Genomic DNA, 17,154 nt, shown 5'->3' with positions numbered 1-17,154 from the left:
GTTTCTATGCCTTGGACAGAGACAGTCTCTTTGTCAACGGTGAGTGGTTGTGCTGGACTTGTATATACAGTGACTGTTAGTTGTCCCTGGTTTATTTCCTTTCCTCTCTAAGAGGTAAGCCCAAGCCCTGGTGCTGACCCCGTGGGCCCCGGGTTGGACAGAGAACGACTGTACTGGGAGCTGAGCCAGCTGACCCATGGCATCACCCAACTGGGTTTCTATGCCTTGGACAGAGACAGTCTCTTTGTCAACGGTGAGTGGTTGTGCTGGACTTGGATATACAGTGACTGTTAGTTGTCCCTGGTTTATTTCCTTTCCTCTCTAAGAGGTAAGCCCAAGCCCTGGTCGGGGGATATCCTTCCCTAGACCACCACAGAGAGGGTCTTTCCTATTATTTCAGGTAAATAGCATGAAATTCTTTGACCAAATTAATGTCATGAATTTTATCTTTTTAAAGTCCTTACTTCCCCTTCACTTTTCCCCCAGCATTATTGACAAATAAGATTGTATATATCTAAGATGGACAACATGATGATTTGATATACATATACCTGGTGAAATGATTACTACAGTCAAGCTACTTAACATAGCCATCACCTCTCATAGTTACTGTGTTTGTGTGTAAGACATTTAAGATCTTCTCTCTTAGCAAATTTCAAGTATACAATAAATAAAGTGTTGTTGTTTTTTGTTTTGGGGTGGCTGGCCAATATGGGGATCCGAACCCTTGACCTTGATATTACAACACCGCGCTCTAACCAACTGTTAGCTCTAACCAATGGTTAGCTACTGGCCAGCCGTAGATACAGTATTATTAACTATAGTCACCATGCTTTACAATAGATCTCCAGAACTTTTTTTTCTTATGACTGAAAGTTTGTGTCCTTTGACCAACATCTCCCTGTTTCCTCCAGCACCACCATCACCACCATCACCCCAGTCCCTGGTAACCAGATTTTGCTCTTTGCTTCTACGAGTTTGACTTTTTAGATTCCACAGATAAGTGAGATCAGACAGTATTTGTCTTTCTGTGTCTGACATATTTCACCTAGCATAACGATCTTCAGGTTCATCTGTAATGAATTTTAATTCAAAATCCAAATGGGTTTTGAGACAGATCACAAGTTCTTCTATGTAAGGTTTCTCTATGTCAGCAATTCCCACTAAGGGACAGTTCAGCCCCCCAGGAGACACTTGGCAAAGCCTGGATACATTTTTGCAACTTGGAGAGGGTGCTATTGGCATCTAGTGGGTTAGAAGTGGGGGTGCTGCTCAACGTCCTACAGAGCCCAGGAGACTCCCCACCGCAGAGAATGGTCCAGCCCCAAATGCCAGTATTTCCAAAGGTGAGAAACCCTATTGTACATGATCCCACAGTTCCCAGATGGACACTGAACCAACACCTATCACACTTTACTGTAATTGCTTTTGAAATTATCTGACTCACTTTCACACTGTGACCTCTATGAAATTATGGTCTGTAGGGTGTGGGACTGTATCCTCGGTCCTCAATATGTTGGCACGTGATAGTACAGAATGAATGAGTGAACAAATAAAAGATGAGCATCTCAGCCTCCATATTTGGAAATCTGCAGCTCATTTATTCATTCAACAAACCTATATGGGTAACTGTTCTGTCCCAAACCCTGTGCTGGGTATGAAGACAGAAGACTCAGCCTCCATATTTGGAAATCTGCAGCTCATTTATTCATTCAACAAACCTATATGGGTAATTGTTCTGTCCCAAACCCTGTGCTGGGTATGAAGACAGAAGGCACAGTTTCTGTCCCTGGAAAACTCATACTCAAGTGAACTAAGGATTAGTTAGGAGCACAATAAAGACAGTGGTGCTGTTATTAACAAGGTGCTGTGGGTGCTCAGAGTAGGGGCAAGTCAAGGAGGGCTTCCTGGAAGAGGGTGAATGCTAGGCACCTACACACAACAGCAAACAAGACAGACATGGAGATCTCCTGGAGATCAATCTCACTGGGTTTCTGAAGCATGAATAGGTTCCCAGGAAAAGAAAAGAGTTGGAAAGGATTCTAGGCAGTGGGAACTACACACCCCTGGCAGGAGAGTGCAGCTCAGGAGAATCCCTTTAAAATGCTAGTTTCCCCCCTCTTTGGGGTGACTTTTTATTTGAGACCCTCCACTGCTCCCAGTGTGCTGGTCTGATTTTGGCTGATTCTGACAGCAGGCAGGGTCCCCCTGGGCCATCCTGGCTCTGTGCAAAAAGCTAAAGGTCTCCCCCTGTCTTTTGTTTCTCTCTGTGGCTCCAGGCTATGCACCCCGGAATTTATCGACCCAGAGTGAATACCAGCTAAATTTCCGCATCATCAACTGGAACCTCAACAAGCCAGACCCCACATCCTTGGAGTACACTGCCCTGCTGAGGGATATCCAGGACAAGGTGGAGTTTCTCTCACCCTTCCCTTCTCTCCTTGCTGTGGGTTCCCATCTCATGGTTCTGTCTGCCCTACATCTACAGTTTGAGCATCCCTAATCCAAAAATCCAAAATGTTCCAAAATCTGAAACTTTTGAGCACCAACATGATGCTCAAAGGAAACACTTATTGGAGCATTTTGGATTTCAAATTTTCAGATTAGCAGTGCTGCACCAGTACATATTCTGCAAATATTCCAAAATCTGGAAAAAAAATCCAGAACCCAAAATACTTCTGGTTCCAAGCATTTTGGAGATGGGAGACTCCACCTGTTTTAAGTGATTTTCCTAACTCTTCAGTTTATTGATGTGTTTTGGGTTCTCTCAAAGTGGTGCCCAGGCTGCCTTCCCCATTTCCTAGATGGGCAGACGGAGGCTCAGAAAGGGGCGTGGTGTGCCTAAGGTCACACAGGGAGTTAGGGGCAGAGAGAGGTCTCCTTTGCTCCACGGGCTGTGTTTTTTTCCACGGGCTCCAGCAGCCCTTCTACCTGCAAGAGACTTCTATCTCACCCACTCTCCCTGTCCCTCCGTCTAGGTCACCACGATCTACGCAGGCAGCCAGCTACGAGACATATTCCGCTCCTGCCTGGTCACCAATGTGACGTAAGTTGGGGAGGTCGGAAGCATTGGCTGGGCTGGTGGCTGCAGCTTTGAACTCCTGTGGCACATCCTTGAGCTGGAAATCCCCAGCATGTGCCCATTGTCCTCCACATCCCTGTGGGCGATTCCTACCATCTCCTTCTGCAGATATTCAGTGCAGGGGGCAGCCCCCAGCACCCACCTCCATTTCCTCTTCTGGACATTTGGGGAAGACAACTTTTTGATGTAAAACTCAAAATATCAACCCAATCATTGCATTTACCATCGACCCGTCTCCCTGTTGAGCACTTCTGTGCATGATCATCTCATTTAACTCTTGCAAAAGCCCCTGTCAAGAGGGTACGATGATCATCCCCGTTGTTCAGATGGGAAAACTGAGGCTCAGAGAAGGGAAATGAACGTCCCAAGAACGGTCAGCATTGGGATTTGAACCCAGGTTTCTGAGGGCTGGGTGAAGAATCTGGGGAATGTTATGGGACACAGGGATGACTGTGAATATTTTCAAACTTCAGGTCCTTTGTCTTTAACATGGGGAGAATTATAACATTTTCCAGCAAAGTGATGAGGGGGGGAATGTGGGAGTCACTGCATAGGTTTCTTGATCTATAGCAAGTGCTCAATAAATGTCAATTATTGTTACTGCCACTGCTTCTGGCTGTGATTCCTGGAAGCCTTCCCCTTTTGATCAGGGTCTCTTCTCTAGACTGAGGGAGGAGGCAGCCAGACAACCCCCTTCTCCACTTCTTGCTGCTAGTTCTTTGGCTCTTTAAAGACGGTAACTTGAGACACCCCTGGTGTCGGGTGCTGCCTGAATTCTCATGGTCTCTATCTCTAGATTGGGCTCCATGTTGGTCACTGTCAAGGCACTGTTCTCCTCCAATCTGGATCCTACCCTGGTGAAGCAAGCCTTTCTAGATATGACCCTGAATGCCTCATCCCACTGGCTGGGCGCCACCTATCAGTTAACAGATCTGCATGTGACAGGTACAAGGTGGGGTGGCTGGAGTCTTAGCTGGAAGAGATAATGTTTCTGAGTAGCAGTGAAATGGGGGGAGGCTCTAGAAGGAAAGAAAGTGGTCTTTCTAGAGGCCTATGTTATGACCCCTGGTAGTGGATCATTCAACAGAGACAGAAAGATCACGCAGCAAGTGCATTCAAGGGACTGGTTATTTTTGCATGTAAATTTTTCCAGCCCAAAGTGTGGAAGATCCTTAGTTTCCCCCTAAGACTCTCCAGTTATGAGTAATGCATTGATTTAGTGATTCACTCATTCATTCAACAAACACATAATGAAACTAAGCAGGCACTGATGATACCGTGTGATAATTGCTATCAAAAGGGAAATTCAGGAGCCCATGGGAACCCTGAGGAGGGACACACAGCCCCGTCTTGGAAAGTTTTCTGTAGGACACGATGAAGAAGCTGTGATTTGATAGAGAACAGGACCTGGTGGGGGGAAGAGATAGGGAATGGTGCTCCATGTGTCTGTAACCGAGAAGATAGAAAGGATATGGCATATTTGGGGACGTTGTAAGAAGTTTGGTGTAGCTGGAGCATGCATTTTGATATCAGAGAGGTGACAACTGAAGCTGAAGATGTGGGCAGGGACTTTGCTGGGTACTGGAATGGTTTGAGGAGGGACATCACACACTTGGGGTTCTGCCTTAGAAAGCTTGTCCTCTTGGTGCCGGGTGGAGAATGGGTTGGGAGGAGGAAGAACAAAGGCAGGGAGACCCCTTAGAAACCTACAGCATCGGTCAGAAGCTTCGACACAGGTGTGTGCTATACCCACTGCCCTTGCTGGCCACACCCCCGAGAGAGCCCGCCTCCCTTTCCCCACATCATAGTGAACTCTTATAATGTTTGATGGAAAGAGAGTTGGCCAGGTAGACAGATGGATACAAGGTGGACAGATGGAGGCAGGGTCTTCTGTAGCCCGCCTTTAAAATCCCAGCTCAGATCGCGCTGCCAGGAATAAGGAGGCTGGCTGGAATGACCTCTTTCTTAAAACCCTCCCTTGGGCCGGCCCGTGGCTCACCCGGGAGCGTGCGGTGCTGATAACACCAAGGCCACGGGTTCGGATCCTTTAAAAAAAAAAAGAAACCCTCCATTGATACAGGATGTTTACATACTTTTTTTTAATTATAGAAGTGGAGACAATGTTTTATCCACCAACAGAACAACCGACAATCAGTCCCAGTTCCCAGCACTTCCAGCTGAATTTCACCATCACTAACCTACTATATTCCCAGGACTTAGCCCAACCAGACACTGCCAAACACCAGCGGAACAAGAGAAGTATCGAGAACGCGGTGAGAATGGGGTTGGGTGTCCACACTGTTTCCATGCAGGGATTGACCTATGGATACCGGGCAGTCAGAGGGTGACTTTTTATAACAATTCATGAAGACACGCATTTGTTTTCATTTTACAAATTAAGAAACAGGTATAGAGAGGTTCAGTAGCTGGCCCAGGGTCACGCAGCCTAGTCAGACCTTGGAACAGGATGTCCTTTAGTACACACACCCAAGCTAGTGTTTTCAAAACAAGAAAAAATAGATGGGGAAGTGTGCTTAGTGGCTGAAAATTCTGGTGCCACTAGGCCTGGGATTCTGGTGAGAGAAATGTTACCCTGTCTTTCAGCTCAATCAGCTCTTCCGGAACAGCAGCATCAAGAGTTATTTTTCTGACTGTCAAGTTTTAACATTCAGGTGAGTTCCAACTCCGGACCTAATGACTCTGAGAACTTCTGCTGTCCTTTAAATAAAAGTGTCCCCATGCCATAGTCTCTCAATTCCTAGCTATTATGGAAGAGAGACCTAGGAATATAGAGATGTTATCTAAAAGCCTGCTTCTATCTAAACCAGTGAGCCCAACTAGCTTAGAAACTCAAGGGAGCTTATGTAAATCTCCAGACATGGAGGTGCCTGGTGCTGGGAGCCACGGAATCTTGAGTATAGAATCCATAGCTTCTATCTAAACCAGTGAGCCCAACTAGCTTAGAAACTCAAGGGAGCTTATGTAAATCTCTGCAGACATGGAGGTGCCTGGTGCTGGGAGCCACGGAATCTTGAGTATAGAATCCATGCCATAAGCAATCAGCATCTGAAACCAGGATCCATGGAAGACGTGGGGTAGGATCAGATGATTTAGAATCCAGCAATCTGATTGTGCTGTCCGATAGGATAATCACTAACCACATGAGGAAATTTAAATTTTTTGTATGGCTATTGAGGTATAATTCACACCACAAAATTCATCCTTTGAAGTGAAAATTTTAGTGGCATAGTCATAGAATGGTGCATCCATCCCACTATCTAATTTTAGAACATTTTCATCAATTGCCCCCCAAAAAAGCCCTGTACCCATTAACAGTCAGTCCCCATTCCCCTGCCCCAGCCCCTGTGAACCACTAATCTAATTTCTGTCTCTTTGGATTTACCTGTTCTGGAAACTTCATATAAGTGGAATTATACAGTATGTCGTTTTTCGAGTCTGGCTTCTTTCACTGAACTTAATGTTTTCAAGTTTCGTCCATGTTGTGGCATGTGTCAGTGCTTCATTTCTTTTTAATACTGAATAATACTCCATTGTACGGCAATACCGTATTTTATTTATCTCTTTGTGCATCGATGGACATTTGTGTTGTCTCCACTTTTTTGGCTGCTATGATCCTTCCTGTACAAATTTTTGCCTGAACTTTTGTTTTTAGCTCTCTTGGGCCTATACCTAGGAGTGGTGTTGTGAGGTTGGGTGGTAACTCTCTATTTAACTCTTGGGGAACTATCAAAATATATTCTACAGTGGCTGCACCATTTTCCATTTCCAAATTCTGCACATCGTCACTGATTTACTCTTGTCCTTTTTTTTAGTAGCCATCCTTGTAGGTGTGAAGTGGTATCTCATTGTGGTTTTGATTTGCGTTTCCATGATAACTAATGAAGTTGAGCATCTTGTCCTATGCTGACAGGCCATTTGTGTGTCTTTAGAGAAGTGTCTACTCAAGCCTTTGCCTGTTTTTATACTGTGTTATTTATGGTTTATTGTTAAGTCGTAATAAGTTCTTTTTATACTCTGGATACCAGAAATTTATCAGATATATGACTTGAAAATATTTTCTCCCATTTGGTAGGTTGCCTTTTCACCTTCTCCATAGCATCCTTTGAAGGACAACAGTTTTCAGTTGTGATAGAGTTCAGTTTATCTGTTTCTCCTGATGGTCGCTTTTAGTGTTTTTAGTGCCATGATTAAGAAACTATTACCTGATCTAAGGTCACGAATATTTATGCTTATGTTTTCTTCTAAGAGTTTATAATTGTATCTCTAACACTTAGGTCTTTGATATATTTTGAGTTGATTTTTGCACATGTTGCGTGGCAGTGATCCAACTCTTCATTCTTTTGCATGTGGTTATCCAGTTGTCTCAGCATCATCTGTTAAAAAAATATTCTTCCCCTATCGTCTTGGCATCCTTGTTAAAAATCAGTTGTCCATGATTGTATGGGTTTGTTTAAGGACTCTAAAGTCTCTTCCATTGCTATACGTCCTATATGTCTATCCTTATACCAGTAGCACACTGTTGAGATTACTGTAGCTTAATAATAATGTCTGAAATTGGAAAGTGAAGCTCTCCAACTTTGTTCTTTCCCAGCATTGGTTTGGTTATTTGAAGTCCCTCACAATTCCATATGAATTTTAGGATCAGCTTGTCAAATTCTGCAAAAGAGCCAGCTGGGGTTTTGATAGTGATTGCATTGAATCTGTAGATCAATGTGGGGAGACTTGCCATTTAAACAATATTAAATCCCCAATCCATGAACATGGGGTGCTTTTCCATTTATTTAGATCTTTTAAAAATTTTTTTCAACAATGTTTTGTAGTTTTCAATGTACAGATCTTGTCCTTCTTTTGTTAGATTTATTCCTAAGTATTTGTATTTTATTCTTTATGCCATTGTAAGTGGAATTGTTTTCTTAATTTCATTTTCAGAATGTGAATTGTTCATGTATCAAAATGCCACTGACTTTTGTAGATTGGTCTTAAATCACACAATCATGCTGAACTAGTAGGTTTAGTTGTGTGTATGTGTATATTTCTTAGGATTTTATATATGCAGTATCATATCATCTGCAGACAGAGATAGTTTTACATCATACTTTCCAATCTGGATGCCTTTTATTTCTTTTCATTACCTAATAGCCCTCATTAAAATCGCTGGTACAATATGAATAACATACAGGGTGAGGGCAGACAACCTTGTCTTATCCTTGGTCTTAGAGGGAAAGTTGTCAGTTTTTCACCATTAAGTTTGATGTTAGCTGTAGGTTTCTCATAGATACTCACTATCAGATTAAGAGAGTTCTTTTTTAGTCCTAGTTGTTGAGTGGGGTGTTTTTTTTAATCATAAAAGGGCGATATATTGGGCCAGCCCGGTGGTGCACTGCTACAGTGCGCTGCTTGGGAAGCACGGTGGCGCTCCCGCCGAGGGCTCGGATCCCACGTACAGACCGGCCGCTCACTGGCTGAGCAAGGGGCGGGAGCAACACCGAGGGGTGCGATCCCGTGGCCGGTCCTGGTCCAGTACGGGCGCGACACTGAGGGTTGCGATCCGTTGCCGGTCACGAAAAAAAAAGACAAAAAAAAAAAAAAAAAGGGGGCGATATATTTTGTCACCTTCTTTTTGTGTGTCTATCAAGATCATTTAGTTTTTGTCCTTCATTCTATTAATATGATATATCATGCTGATCAATTTTTCAGGTAGGGTATTAGCCCATTTTGTGTTGCTATAACAGATTACCTGAGACTGGGTAATTTATAAAGAACAGATTCTGGGACAGCTGTATCTGGTGCAGGCCTCGGGCTGCTTCTACTCATGGTGGAAAATGGCAGTCAGCAGCAGGTATAAGCAGATCACATGGCGAGAGGAAGCAAGAGAGAGAGAGGGAGGTGCCAGGATCTTTTAGACAACCAGCTCTCATGGGAACTAACAGAGTGAGAACTCACTCATTAATCCCCCCACCCCCAGGGAGAGCATTAATCCATTCATGAGGGATCCACCCCCATGACTCGATCTGTTTCCAACACTGCCACATTGGTGATCAAATTTCCACATGAGTTCTGGAGGGGACAACACATCCCAACTCCATCAGGTAGTAAGCCAACCTTGCAGATAGAGGTGAGCAATTCAGGCCTTTTCAAGTCTTTCCTGGTCATCCACAAAACACTGCACATTTGTGGACTTCTAGATCCCCAGAAATACATCTGTACTTTTCTTTTTTTTTTTTTTTTCAAAATCCCCTATGGACAACTTATTCTCCAAATTTTCCTTTTAAGTTTTTGACTCGCCTCCTGCCTGCCCCAGATGGAATTGCTCCCTCAGGCAGCTGCAGTGGTAAACAATTACCATTGATTGTTTTTGACAAGTGCCCTGGGGATTTCCCCATTGAGTAAGCTCTGAATCAGATCAAATAAAGACAGGACCTAAGAATGGGGCATTCTCAAGGAGCTGCCAGATAAATCAAATAGTGACAATTCTCTGGGGATGGGTTTTTGGGGAGCTGCAAACCCATTATGACTGCCAGGCTCTTGGTGTTCACAGCTGCAGTGGTTCTAAGACTGCTGGTTTTCAAATTACTGAGGATCTTGAGAGACAGTATGGAAATAATGCAAGTTAAAATGCCACAAAGCTTGCTCCCCTTACCAAGATTCAATTGTTTTTCTTAATTAAACACTCTTTGGGTTGTTGCAAGCCTTTGGTTAATTTCCAGACTTCTGGAAAAGTTGCTTTTGGCAATTTTTGCTATTGTTATTTTTTTAATGGATTTTCAGAAGTCCTTACTCCAACATTGCAGACATGTTTTCCCTGTGGCTATTTTTAAATTAATTAAATTAAATTAGAAATTCAGTTTCTCAACCATACTAGCCACATCTTAAGTACTCAATAACAACTTGGGGCTGATAATGACTGTGTTGGATAGTGCAGACACAGAATGCTTACATTATTGCAGAGTTATCTTGGACAGGGCCTAGCAGTAGGGAATGTAGAGTCAGGGTAGAATTCTAAATTCCCTTTTTTGTTCCTTGTGCCCTCCCAGGTCTGTCCTCCACAGCAACCACACCAGGGTAGACTCCCTGTGTAACTTCTCACCATTGACTCGGAGACTGGACAGGATCGCCATTTATGAGGAATTCCTGCGGATGACCCAGAATGGTACCCAGCTGCAGAACTTCACTCTGGACAGGAACAGTGTTCTTGTGGATGGTAAATATCCTTGGTTATTGGGGCTGTGGTAGGGACTCAAAATTCCACACCTAGGCCTTTCCTGGGAATCTGGAAGCCTGGGGATGAGTCAGCATTGAACTTGCTCGGACTGGGAGGAAGTGGAACAGGTCTCAAGGCTTTACCCACTGTTGAAGGGGAGAAAAGGACACCCAATGGGACATGGGAGGAATTTGCCCTCCCCCAGCCAGCTCTGTGACCTCAGTCACTTCTCCTTTCTGGACTTCTTCTTTATCTCTGCAAGCCTTTTGGGGAGGTGGTCGTGAAGGCCTCCAGTTCCAAGCTGTGTGTGATCCAGCCTCAACAAATGTGACAGGATAAACCTGCTTTCCAACTCCAGAGGTGCCCCCAATGTGGCAAACCTTGCATATCCAAATTTACCAACACAAAGAATGATTATGTACATTGTACCATGCACCAGGAATATAACGGGAATACAGCAGGAGACAGTGACTGCTTGCTCACCATTATATTCTGTATTCTGTCTGACACATAATAAACGCTCAACACATATTTATGGGAGGAATAACTAGACCTCATACAAGGTCAAGGGTGAATAACATCCAAGTGGCCTTGTGCGTTGTCCTTGGTCCTGAACTGTTATCGTACAAGAGGTCACTGGCGATTCTGTAGAAGAGGCCCTTTTACTATAAAGAGTGGCATAATAAATAAATATATTAGGCTTCATGGGTTACATTTTGACTCCATCACATGTTTTTCTTCTTCTTGTTTTACCAATTCTTTTAAAAAGTGAAAACAGGCCATGAGTCTGGCATGTAGTTTGCCAAACCTTGTTTGGAATCAGCACCACCCAATAGAACGTCCTGCAGTGATGGAAATTTTTTATACTTGTGCTATTGAGCACTTAAAGTACAGTTAATGCTACTGAGGTACTGAAGTTTTAATTTACAATGTAAAAGCACAGCATATCCTTAAGAAGTTGGCTAGGAAGAGGTTGTAGAAGTAGGGACCTGTGACCCTTCCCCCAGCCCCATGCCCAAACGTTGCTGTCCATGCCTACCCTCATGAAGTTTACACTATAGTTAGGAATAACTAGAACATGTGATTGTTGATTATAAATTATTTGATGCACACCTGTCCCTACTTGGGGGTGATCATCAGGGAAGGCTTCCAGGAGAAAATTACATTGAAGGTGAATCCTGGAAGTTGAGGATAAAACTACTAGGAGAGGAAGAGGTTGAATGTGTTTCTAGGCAGAGAAGAAAACTTTTGAGAGAGAATTTACAAACTTATAGAGATCCCATGGGTTCCAACTGCGATGACACATTCTCCCCACCACAGCCACGAGATGGCTCAGCCCAATTTAGATCGTCCCCGCCTAGAGGTATGAATTGTCGTGTGATAATGGCCTTGTCTTCTGTAACAAACTGTCCTCATTTCTTTTTAGAGATACAAATCAAAGTATTAAGGGTGAAATGTCATGATGTCTGCTTGACTTTAAAATTTCTGTGACAGTATTGGATGAAACAAGGGTGGCAAATACCAATAATTCATTAATTGGATGAAATATTGTTGAATCTAGGTGATGGCTGTTTACACTTTTCTCTCTGCTTTTTCTGTATGTTTGAAAAGTTTTATTAAAAAGAGCAAAACACACTGACATGCATTCTCCATTTTACTCGTTTCCAGGGTATTCTCCCAACAGAAATGATGCCTTAATTAGGAATTCTGGTAAGCCTCAAAGAAGCCCTCACCCAGGGTAGGGAGGGGCAACCTGATGCTTTGCCTTGTCAAAGAGCACCATGCACACGGAGTCTTGGATGATAATGAAAGTTGGCCAACCCGTGGCAAGGACTGTTAAGGCGTAGTGAAGAGATAGCAGGACCCCTAGTCTTCTAGGGAAGCCCGCCTTTGGGGGGACTTCAGAGCCATGAAATGTTGAGCTGCTAAGGCCCGACATAGACCTTCCCAGGTCTATAGCCACCTTCAGGCCACAGAGGGACAAAGTGACTCTTGTCTCCCAACCCTTGTCTCCCCAGAACTTCCCTTCTGGGCCATCATTCTCATCTGCTTGGCGGGACTCCTGGGACTCATCACATGCCTGATCTGCTATTTCCTGGTGAGTAAGGAAGGCTTGGCTTGTCCTCTTACTATGGGGTTGTAAGAGTTTTTAATATATGATAAATACAAATCCTTTGCTGGGTGTGTGTTTTGCAAATATTTTATCCTAGTCTGTGTGTGGCTCACCTTCTTATTTTCTTTTTTAAAATTTTATTTTTAATTGGCAAATAATAATGGTGTATTTTATGGGGTACAATGTGATGCTTTAACACATACATACATTATGAAATGATAAGACCATCCTAATTAACATATCCATCACCTCTCATACTTATCGTTTTTGTGTGATGTGAAATCTACTTGAAATCTACTCTCTTAGCAATTTTGCACTAGATTATTATTAACTCTATTCGCCGTGTTGTGCAATACATCTAAAAAACTTAACAACATTGTCTATTGGGGAATGTACATGGAAGTTGCAATGAGATATTATTACTCACGAGAATGGCTAAAACTAAAAAGAGTGACAATTAACAAGTGGTGAAGATATAATCAACTTAAATTCTTATACAGTGCTAGCAACAAATAGCTTGGCCATTTCTTTGAGAGTTACACAAACGTACCATATGACCCAGCCATCCCACTGCTAGTAATTTATCCAAGAGAAATAAAACATATTCCTATACAAAGACTTGTACACAAATGTTTGTTACAGCCTTGTTTGCAATAGCCAAACACTGAAAACAACGCCAGTATCTGTCAACAGGTATATCCCAACAATGGAATACTACCCAGCAATAAAAAAGAATGAATTATTAATATATGCAACAACATGAATAAATTGCAAAATGAGAGGGTACTTCAAAAAGTTCACGGAAAGATTCATATTACCTTTCGATTTTATTTTCCACGAACTTTTTGATGTACCCTCATAACTATACTGAGTGAAAAAAGGCCAGATAAAGAAAAGAGTACATACTATATGATTCCATTTATAAACAAGCTCTCGAAAATACAAACTACTCTGTAGGAACAGAAATCAGATCAGAGGTTGCCTGGGGATGAAAATGTGTTTACAAGCAGCAGGAAAGGAGGAATTATAAAGGAGCAAAGGAAATTTTGGAGGGATGACGGATGGGCATTCCATATCTTGACCATGATGATGATTCAATACGTTATTGTCAAAACTTATCAAATTATTCACTTTAAATGTGTCACTTTATTGTACCTCAATGAAGCTGGAGGAGTTTGGGGGAGGAAGAGAGAGACTGAGACCAAGACCAAAAGACTGAGAGTGAAAGAGACTGAGAGGGAATGAGAGGAAAGATAAATGATAGATAGATATAAATAGATAGATGGCAGAGAGACAGATGGATAGATGATAGAATCAGAGACAGATAAAATCACAGATGATTGATAGATGAATGATTATTGATAGATTTATTGATTATTGATAGATTATTGATCGGTAAGTGATAGATGATAGATAAGTGATTTATAGGTAGATGATAGACTGATAGATAAATGACAGATGATAGAGTGATTATTGATAGATTTATTTATTATTGATAGATTATTGATAGATTGATGATACGCTTTGATTCATAGAGACAAACTAATTTGATTATAGACTATTGATAGATTATTGATAGATTGATGATAGATTATAGATTATTGATAGATTATTGATAGATTGATGATACGCTTTGATTTATAGATAGATATGATTTATAGATAGAGACAAACTAATAGATAGATATTGATTTGAAAATTAAGAGAGAGGAAAAGAGAAATGAAGAGGCTATCAGAGAGGAAAAAGTAAAAAAAAATGAGAGTGAAAAGGGAGAGAGAGGAGAAAGAGGTGGAAAGAAAAAAGGGAAAGGAAAAGAAAGACTGAGGGAGAAAACTAAATGGAAAAAAGGAGGGAGAGAGATATAGTTAGTATCGGGTCTCTGGCTTTGGCCACATTCCCACTCCTGTGTCTCCCCGACCACAGCCAGTAGGTGATCAGCTGACCTGTGCCTTCTCCTTACCCTCACAGGTGACCATGTGCCTGCGGAGGAAGGAGGGAAACTACGAGGTCCAGAGACACCGCCTGGGCTATTACCTGCCACACCTGGACCTGAGGAAGCTGCAGTGATTCCATCTGCCCGAGGCCCCTCTTTCCCCAGCCAGGGTCCAAAAAAGCTCGGCTGCAGCAGAAATAAACCAGATTGGTCGGACACAGTCTCTGGGCCTTTCTTGGCTTGTACCCTGACCAGTTCACAGGGGACTAAGAGAGAAGTCTTCCCCTTTCATTAAGTCCTGAAGGCAACCATAGGTTGTGTCTTATGGTTTCACAACATGTCATCCCTCAGGGACACCAGAATTGGTAAAACTGATACAGAAATTGCCATTATATAAAACCTACATCCCACATCAGTGTGAGGTTTCCTTCTTAGCCAGCCGGTACACACCTCCCTTTAACCGCTCTGCCACCATCACATCCACCTCCGTTCCTCCGAGTTTCCCCACTCCCTGAAGCCTGAGAAGTCTGAGGTTTCTCTTATGCAACTTCATTCTCTGAAGCTCAGACTCACCAGAACTTACAGATCAACCTTCCTGGGAGGTTCCTTACCCACTTTATGGGTCCTCCAAGGTTGGAAATAGACCAAGAAGGAATGATTGGAAATACAAGTTGATATGGGCTTTGGTTAAGTGTTAACGTATTATCATGTGCATATCCATCCGAGTTTGTAAACACACTGAGTGTAGGGACCGATGTGTTCTATTTCTTGGGTGGTCTTCGGTGATCGTGGGCACATAGATGATCTCACTATAGATGGACGTCTCTTGAGGAAGAAGAAAAGTAGAAGGATTGAGTGGATCAGAAATGACTCTACAATCAGCATTGGGACTTGGGAGCTAAAATGACTAGATATCTGGGAAGCCGGGTGGTCTTCGGTGATCGTGGGCACATAGATGATCTCACTATAGATGGACGTCTCTTGAGGCAGAAGAAAAGTAGAAGGATTGAGTGGATCAGAAATGACTCTACAATCAGCATTGGGACTTGGGAGCTAAAATGACTAGATATCTGGGAAGCCTAACTCCCTGAGTAATACCAAGACTCTATAAAGACAATGTCCGTTTTGGATATAAACATAAATAAAACTGAGGGATAATCAAGACAGTCTTTGTTTTTTTGGTGTAAGCCTTGCATTCTTAGTCTTCAGGAGTCCTTCTCTGAGAATGCTCTCTCTGAAGATTATAATAATGATAATAATATGTGTTAAGTACCATGGTTGGCAAGCGCTGCATGGATTATCTCAGTTATTCTCACCATCCTTGAGAGTTTTATTCCCATTTTATAGCCAGAGATATGGAGGCTCAGAAACATTAGATAAGTGGATAAGGAAGGGGGAAAAAAAGAAAAAATAGAACCTAAATTACATACCTAGTCAAACTATACTTCAGAGAAAGAGATAAAGACATTTCCAGACATACAGACCACCTCAAAATTGACTTTCTGCAGCCCTTTAGTGAAAAACCAGTAAAGAATACACATAAGGGGAAAAATGTGAACCCAGAAGAACGTATTGGAATGAAAAAACAGGAATAACAAGAAAAAGAAAAAGAAATACGTTCTTCTGGGTTCACATTTTTCCCCTTATGTGTATTATACGTTCTTCTGGGTTCACATTTTTCCCCTTATGTGTATTATACGTTCTTCTGGGTTCACATTTTTCCCCTTATGTGTATTATACGTTCTTCTGGGTTCACATTTTTCCCCTTATGTGTATTATACGTTCTTCTGGGTTCACATTTTTCCCCTTATGTGTATTATACGTTCTTCTGGGTTCACATTTTTCCCCTTATGTGTATTATACGTTCTTCTGGGTTCACATTTTTCCCCTTATGTGTATTATACGTTCTTCTGGGTTCACATTTTTCCCCTTATGTGTATTATACGTTCTTCTGGGTTCACATTTTTCCCCTTATGTGTATTATACGTTCTTCTGGGTTCACATTTTTCCCCTTATGTGTATTATACGTTCTTCTGGGTTCACATTTTTCCCCTTATGTGTATTATACGTTCTTCTGGGTTCACATTTTTCCCCTTATGTGTATTATACGTTCTTCTGGGTTCACATTTTTCCCCTTATGTGTATTGTTATCAAAGTCATGAAATTATTTAGTGTTCTGGGTTGCGATCCATTGCCGGACACGAAAAAAAAAAAAAAAGTCAAGTACATAGAAACAGAGAGTAGAATGGTGGTTACCAGGGGCAGCGGGTGTTGGAAGATAGGGAGGTGTAGTTCAAAGGGTACAAGACTGCAATTACGTAGAATAAATGTCTAAAGATCTAATGGACATCATGAGGACTATAGTTAATAATACCATATTGCCTAATGGAAATTTGCTAAGACAGTAGATTTTAGGTGCTTTTACCACAAAAAAAAGGTAATTATGTGATGTGATTAATATGTTAATTCGCTTGACTGTAGTAATCACTTTGCTATATAAATACGACAGCATATCATCTGCCTTAAAATATGCAATAATTTTTAAAAAATAAAATAAAATACAAATAAATAATGTAAATAGTAAATGAAAATGGGAATATAAAATGAAAAAGATAAATCTCCTTTCTCTCCTCACCTGAAACCCAATTTCTCCCCTCGAAAAGAAATTACCGCCTGTATCCTCTTGTGTCACACAAAGGAGTTTAATAAGGAAAAGTTATTGGTATACGTTAATGTTTCAAGAGCTCAAAGCAAAAGAAAAAACATTGACGGACACTGCAAAGGAGTTAATAGAGTTTCACGCT

The 17,154-nt window shown here is 42.0% G+C and overlaps 1 protein-coding gene across 1 annotated transcript in view; it reads left to right on the top strand.

The window, feature by feature from the left end:
* The window catches only part of LOC103602543 (mucin-16-like), a 63,613-nt gene extending 53,369 nt beyond the window's left edge, over positions 1-10,244 (top strand). Inside the window, 6 exon segments of the mRNA XM_008586964.1 lie at positions 2,280-2,410; positions 2,979-3,046; positions 3,879-4,027; positions 5,192-5,368; positions 5,686-5,754; positions 10,138-10,244. Of these exon segments, the coding sequence (XP_008585186.1) occupies positions 2,280-2,410; positions 2,979-3,046; positions 3,879-4,027; positions 5,192-5,368; positions 5,686-5,754; positions 10,138-10,244 (701 nt within the window).
* Positions 10,245-17,154: the final 6,910 nt, after the last annotated feature.

The sequence above is a fragment of the Galeopterus variegatus genome, unplaced genomic scaffold (genome assembly GCF_000696425.1).
Source record: "Galeopterus variegatus unplaced genomic scaffold, G_variegatus-3.0.2 Scaffold4186, whole genome shotgun sequence".
NCBI classification, from domain to species: domain Eukaryota; kingdom Metazoa; phylum Chordata; class Mammalia; order Dermoptera; family Cynocephalidae; genus Galeopterus; species Galeopterus variegatus.
The sequence above is the reverse complement of the archived record's forward strand: the minus strand, read 5'-3'. Positions and strand labels throughout refer to the sequence as shown.